Source organism: Rissa tridactyla, chromosome 3 (genome assembly GCF_028500815.1).
Source record: "Rissa tridactyla isolate bRisTri1 chromosome 3, bRisTri1.patW.cur.20221130, whole genome shotgun sequence".
Taxonomy (NCBI): Eukaryota; Metazoa; Chordata; class Aves; order Charadriiformes; family Laridae; genus Rissa; species Rissa tridactyla.
Window position 1 is genome coordinate 71,154,802 of NC_071468.1, and position 7,492 is coordinate 71,162,293.

Sequence of the window (7,492 nt, forward strand, 5' to 3'; positions counted from 1 at the left end):
GACTTCTGACTCTTTGAGATCTACTGTGGAAAAATTTTTTAAAAATAAGACAGGTACTGCTTTCCAACAAGCTTTGCAATATTCTTCAGGTGTTAGGCTTACATGTCACTATTAAAAACACTTCGGGTATATTAATCAGGATATGCTTAATCTCTTTATTTAAGCTTTTCTTTTACTTTGGGGTTTTTTTTCCCCATAGTCCTTACAACTCCTGTTTTCTTCTATTCTTCCTGTTTACACCTTTCTCCTTTCTTGTACTGTAGGCACGCTTTTTTTGGTGCAGGGCTTTTTGCATTTACTTGGTTTTTGTTTGCTTTGGTTAATTTGGCTTGACTACGTATGGACCGGAAAAAAAGTAGTGTGCAGGGGGAATAGCTTAAATCATTTCTCTTAAACCAGTTTGAGAGGCAGCTGTGCCTCAAGAATCTACCCTCCGCGCAGCTGTATTCCACTTGTCCCATCTCCTACAAACCAGCTCTTGCCTCTGTGGCCACGGGCCTGAGGAGGAGGAGGGCTGCAGGTCCTGCCAGGCAGGGAGGAGGACATTTCTGCCCAAGTTCCTTAACCTTCTCATGCAGGCTGCTTGCAGGAGCACTGTGCTGGCTACGACTGGTTTGCGTCTTCTGTCTTCCTCATAATGTCAGGGGACAGGGAGAAGACATTCACATTTCTTCAGCGATTTTCACGTCTTCTGGTTTCAGCATTTCTCTGGCTACCAAGACTGCATATATCTGTAAGAATTTAAAAGCTATTTCTTTCTGAAAGGCAACTTCGAAAGTTTCTAAAGGAAACTTTATCAATTTCCTTAGTTTTGGGTGGGTTTTTTAAACGCATTGAGTTTTCATTAAAGCCCTGTAATTGAATACGTGACCCTGAAAAATTATCTCAGAAAAATACAGATTTGACAGTTGCTCAAATGGATGTTTAAAAGTAGTGAAATAACAGGTGGACTGATAGTAAAGGCAATGTTATTGATTTTTAAAGCTGTCAGTGAAATAAACTTTTTTAGTGCATTAATTCTGTGTGAAGACTGTGATACTGCTGAATGACTTTTTTTTTTTCATTTACAGTGTGCAAGTCCATATTGATTTTTTTTTTTTTTTTTTAGTAAAACTATCAGTTTTTAAATTTACTAAATATGAAAATATTGAATGCATGGCAGTTTTAAATTATTAGTATTTTGGATCAAGTTTGTAGCATAAGAAACTTAATTTACACCTTTATTAGATGGGATTCCATCTATTTAAAAAAAAAATAACCTTTAAGTTTGATTTTGTACGTTGTCACATTGTCTTGAATGTTTTGAACATAAACAACTGTAGTCTTTACTAGAGAACTCTGGGATATAAGAAGCACGGATTAGATTCCATATCCCTTCTGCACTTAAACCTCTGTGTTAATATGAACAGATCTGTCGTGTCACCAGAAGTGACCCTATTGGTCCACTCAACAGCACCGAGTCCAGCCCTGAGGTTGTTCCAGCACAATGAAATGTTGCTCTGTTGTGTGAGTATAATTGTGCTGAACACCGACAGTGCTGAGAACCTACGAGTCACCTTCCATACAAGAACAGCATTGCCGGCAGGTTGCTGCAGTGCGAATGTTCATTCTCACTACCTAAATGATTTCTCTTTCATAATATATCTTGAAAACACAAAGAGAAAATTCAATAATTAACCTATTTGCATAACTTCCACAATGTAAACTAAAATAAAATGTCAAAACATGAATGAGGAATTATCCAGCCACTGGATTGTAATGCTGCCTACCTCCATGACGCTGCCATCCAAAGGATGTACCTTGACCTTCTGGCGTGAAACCAAGGATTCATTACCTAGAACACAAGCACTGACATCCAGGGCTTTCCACACCGATAAAACCTCTGTTCCTTTTGCTGCACAAAGTAGAATTTCACTCATACCAGCCATGCATACTGCAAAGAAACGTGCACACAGAAAACAACTTCAAATACCATAGAAGTACCATTCTGTCCATCTGTAAAAGGGGAAAAAAAATCCAAGAGAAATTAGTCTCTTTTTTTTAGTTCTGTTCTTTCGTTTAAAATATAACAGTGGTTTCTCTATCCCTACTTTGACAATTAAAGCTTGCATGCAATAAAGAACTAGACTGCTAATGCAAAGGAATAGTCAGGCTATATTTAATAACAGTTTCTAACGTTTAATTTTCTTTAGTTTAACTACACATTTTTCCTGATGGTAGCACCAGCTTTTTTATTTATTCTATTTACTCCTGTCTCTAAAATAACTGGGATGACTTATCTTACAAGCAAAGGTGTATGTATATTTTTATATATTGTTCTCAGCAAGGTATTTTAAAATAACACATTTTTGTAGTCTGTAATCCTTTTCCTCAATTTTGTTGTTGTTGATGATTCTGTTGTTGTTAATCAGGTGCACCTGCCTATTACCACAGTGGAATCTGGCATCCATCCAGTCTATTTCTGCAGCGCTCACCACATTGAAATGTTGCTAAAAGCTGAGTTGCCACTTGTCTTTTCAGCCTTCCACATGTCTGGTTTCACTCCATCCCAGGTAACTGATGAAAGCGTCTCAAAGTATCATCAAGTTTTTGACTTAAATCTGACGTTCAGGAACGACTGTGTTTTTTCTATGCAGCACCTGTGTGGTGGTTATGAAACCGGGGGTAGGAGATAGCATTGAATGCAAAGTGGCTTAGAGCATCTGAAGATACAAAGCAACTGACTTTGGTTGAGTAATGAGAGTGTACTGCAGCTGATGACCTCCATTACAAGTTCATGCAGAAAACTTAATGAAAATAATATATACTAAAACCTCATATTTATCATTAAAAATAAATAGAAAATCTTATTCGCTAGAATAATTTTCTAAACTTTCCATGGGAAGGAAATGAGAAACTTGGCATAGGTGTATAAATGGAAGCAGTTCAGGTGATATTAGAGCAAAATTAATTTTAAATGAGCTACCATAAATATTACACTCCAGTAACACGCTATTCTTCTATATTAAAGACACGTTAGTAAAGAAGAATATTTATTCATAATGTTAGCTTTCATTTTACCTACTTACTACAATTCTTTGGTAACATGGAATGCTACGTACCGATCATGATGAAGCATAAAAAGCTTCGTGCAATAATGAGTCAGATTGCCAGCACAAAGTACCTCTCACCACAGTAAGAAAGCTTATTGCCATTCCAAAGCAAGAAAAGTATTTTTCATCTTATGCCTTCAAAATTCCTTTTTCCTGCAAGATGTGCAGCTTAAGAGGCTTCTTAATGGGGGCAGATCCCGGTGTGGTACAGACATTGTTTAAAATAGCTTGGGATTTGGTCTTTGAGGAGAGAAGACTGGCAGATGAGGGACTTTATCTCAGCATAGCAGTGAGGTTCTTATAATAAAGTTCCTGTTTTGGGGTGGGAAAACACATGGGGAAAGTCACTCCTTCCTCAGCTACTCTTGTGTAAGTTATACTGTATGGGTTTTTTTATTGTTTGCACTCAATTCATAATCGACTAGTTACTGTTCTAAACTACTGACAAGGTTTTTTGTTTGGGGAATAGTTTTGTTGTTTTTTTTATTTAACATGTTACTGAAATGCCACTGGTGGGTGCCACTGTATCTTCCGTGTGATTTTGCAGTTTTACTGCATGATTAAAAGCAAACAAACCCTGAACTGTGAAAACAACTCTAAGGTATATAAGCGCTTGTGTGCCTCAATAAATATCTGAATACAGATTTAATGCTAGAGTATGGCTGTTGTCATTTGATTAGAATCTTGGTGCTTCTGCTGCTGTGTATTTTTAAACATTTTAAGGACTGATTAGCAGAAGATTTGTGGTCTAGAACTAAATGAAATGTGCTGTACACATCCTAATACATTGTGATTTAGAACTGGAAAAAGGAGTCGCTAAGTGTGTTCCATACACTCTTCATTAAATGAAAACGTGCCTTAGGGAAGGGCTTAACATTTATTCATAAGGCAAAAAACTACCTGAATTTAAAGGAAAATTTACACTAAACACACCTTCATCACCCTCATTACCCTCTAGGCCATGTTTTAAAAAAATCTTGAAAAAATCACCTTCACTTTCATTGGACTTTGAGCTTTCTGTCTCGACCTCAAGAGTTGCCAGAACATACTCAGACAAGCGAGATGCACGGATGCAGGGTATTATGTCTAGCAGAACTCACTGGAAGTCTGTTCAGAGGCTGTGATTTAAAAAATGGTCATTCTTGTCTTCTTTTGTACTTTATTCCTTTTATTTTCATAAGTAGGGTGATGTTACAGGAAAAAAAGGTCTGTAGTGTAGAAAAGTTAAGAGAGAAAGCTGATCAATTATGACAATGTCTATAGCGATTTAATTATATATTCTTTCATTCTCATCTAGATTTGTCTGCAGTGGATAAGTCAGTGTTTCTGGAATTACATGGACTGGAGTGAGATCTGTCACTACATTGCTATATGTATTTTTCTGGGTCCTGATTATCAAATATATATGTGTATTTCTGTGTTCAGACACCTGCAGCAAGACATCCTGAAGCACACTGAAGCCCAAGATCTCCAGGTTTTTCTTAAAGTAAGGGTTTCTTTTTTAATTTTTCAGTTGCTGATGGGAAGCAAAGCTCTCAGTACTGAAAAGATGTATGTTACTTAATCTGAAGCTCTTACTGAATTACACTTAATGATTTTAAGTGAGTGAAATAATACTTTAATTTTATTTACTTCCTGGCAGGAAATTGTGGTGTAGTATTTTCCAGAGAACAGTTTTCCTGCATTTTGTTCTGATTGCTTCCCTTTGTATGCAAAGTGAATAGCCACATTAAATCATGAGATCATTTAATTCACTTCATTATGTGGCCCCAATCTCATTAACTTAGATGTTCTCCAGAAAGGTGGGTTTACACAGTGGTCTCCTACTGAAGCTTGAAGAGATGTTGCACAAAGCTCAGTGAGCCGTTATTTTGAACAAATGCCAATTACTATACAACCAGCTTCACAATTTCCTATTCTTTGCCATATTTTAAATTACGTTTGGTTATTGGATTCTTTTTGTAGGGTACTGCTTAGCTATAGATGCAGTCATGAATAGATATAAATATTTGACTCCTCTTTTTTTTTTTTTTTCCCTCTGGTCAAAATTCTTTTGAGAGCTATATATCTGCATCTCGGTCTGTCCTAACATCAATAGCACATGTAGGCCAGTATGTCAGTCTCTTCTGGGAGTAATTTAGCTATTCTTCACTTTACTTTCTGTGCGTAGGGGCCATATTACTGACAACTAACTGTAGACCAATGCTTTAATATGTGCACACATTTAATCAGTATAAGATTTGACTGCTTAAAAAAAAAAAAACAACACAGAAAAAGAGTTAAATACCTCCTACAGTTCTCTTTTGGAGTCAGTTTTCTTTTCCACTGTAGTCAACCTTCTTACAGTGCACGAAGAGCAACTTGGAAGGTAAAATTGTGCCTTTGTTTTCACCTTTGAGTAGGGGAGTAGAAATACAAGGACCATCTCGAATTTCTGTTCCGATGCCAAAGAGCAGCCTTCCAAGCTTGAGCAGGTGTTCTCAGGAGAATTCTGCTTAGCAGAGATACACCATGTGGCCACAAGGACTATCTGACTCTAAAGAGCTTTTTGCAGCATGTGCTGCCAACAGTGGTAATGCTGTTCAGTAGATGGTGGGTGCATGAGTTGTTCCAGTTCAAAGCAGCAACGCATTCACCCATTTTACTTAGACTGTTCTTCAGGATCCTGCTTTCCACAGTGCATCCTCCCTCTCCCTCTAGTGTAGTAGCCACGAGAAGGAACATGGCCTGTTTGTTTCTTTATCCTGAGGGCATCTTCTTTTACTCTATGTTTTAGAATTAGTAAAAATTAATTGTGGTGATGCAGAAGTATTTATTCTGTTTTTATTTAAGCACTTCATGAAGATCTTTATCGTTGATTTTAAAAATAAGTATCTACTGTTACTGTCCTGGTTTTATTGAGAATCTAGTTGGATGTAAAAGCATGCAATGTGCTGGTATAAAAGAGTATTTTAGTGCCTGGCTTTTGCCTCTTTAAAGCTTACTTTTTTTCCTTAAAAATCTTCATATGTTCTCCAAAGATGAGATGAACAACGTTCACCTGAAAAAACTATTTGTTACCACGACTGTAATTAGGAAGAACTGTCTGGAAGCAGATATTACCAATTCTTTATTTCTAAATGAAATGTAATAAAATGTGTATATTTTAAACACCCAGGCTGTGACGAGCAGAACAAAATGAGCTATATTTAGCAGCTCAGAAGTCATTAAGTTTGAGTCATGCCCCTTTTTTTCCTAACTAATAAACGTTTTCTGTGTGTATTTGTGCAGGAAGAAGCACTCCATGGATTTCGCGTGAGCGATTATTTAGAATACATGGAAAGCTTGGAGGCGATCTACAGACCTATGCTGCTGAAAGACATGAGGAACATAAGAGTGCAGAATACATAGATGAAGCAAACAAGCACTTTATTTGCCAGTTTTGGTTACATCCTTTAAAAGGATGCTGATTGATTGATATATCAATCTCACCTAAAATAAGTCAGGCTATGTAAATGTTCATACTATAAAATTCATAAGGAGAGTTTTCAGAATATAGTTTTTGCAAAAGGACTTAATCTAAGTGTGGTGACCTAAAATACCACATTTTCCCAGACAGGCTTTATGCACAGCTGTTGGCAGAAGGCAGCTTCAGAACCCACCTGTAGGATGCTGAAGTATCATCCTTAGAACATAAGTCTTCCTTATAAAGCCTTGAAACTGTTCCAAAATCATTGCATTATTGTCATCTCCTTGTAGCACAATCCTAAAACCTTCATATTTGCTAGAGTCTGACAATGATTTTTCATAGAAACAACTGTTAGTGTGTATTCATATGCATGAAAAGTCAACAAAAGAAGAACAAATTCCCTGTACACAGCCGTTCTGACTTTGTGGATAAGGTTGAGAAAATGGGGTGTTCAAATACATGCAATGAAAAAAGACCGATATTCCTGTATTTTTTTTTAAATAAAATAAATCTTTTTATGTCATAAAATGTCTGTTTGTAACATACACTCTCTGTATGCATAAGTTAATGAGAAGTCCTTGAATGGCCTGATTTTCATAGCTCTGGAAAATGATCGTTTTTAAAGACTCTGGTTTCGTTCAGATGGGAAAACTAATAAGCGTCATCTGTGCTTGCCTTACTTCATGCTTTTCATTGATGATTAAAGGCTGCTGGATATTTTTTAACACCAGCAGTGGAGGGGAATTTTCAACATTGTTGAAGTTGACTGAAATTCCCAATTTCAAAAGAAACATGGTTTTCTTGAGGAGCGCTGCATCCCATTTGCTGTAAGGATAGCCTTTAGGTAATGGTGGGCAGCTTGACACATTCATGTGTCTTTCATATATCACTGTTAAATATTATTTAAGAAATCAACATATATTTGTGCAACAATTAATAGTTGTTTTTTGAA

General features: G+C 36.6%; 1 protein-coding gene across 6 annotated transcripts in view; it reads left to right on the forward strand.

Moving 5' to 3' along the window:
* TBC1D32 (TBC1 domain family member 32) overlaps positions 1-7,021 on the forward strand; it is an 86,940-nt gene extending 79,919 nt beyond the window's left edge. For 5 of the 6 annotated variants that reach the window (XM_054196649.1, XM_054196651.1, XM_054196653.1 and 2 more), the window contains 4 exons: positions 579-733; positions 2,412-2,552; positions 4,390-4,578; positions 6,363-7,021. In XM_054196649.1, coding sequence (XP_054052624.1) covers positions 579-733; positions 2,412-2,552; positions 4,390-4,578; positions 6,363-6,482 — 605 coding nt within the window. In that variant the 3' untranslated portion in view covers positions 6,483-7,021. Of the gene's footprint in view, positions 1-578; positions 734-2,411; positions 2,553-4,389; positions 4,579-6,362 lie in introns of those variants that run through there. The other variant, XR_008465660.1, reaches the window with a different exon arrangement.
* Positions 7,022-7,492: the final 471 nt, after the last annotated feature.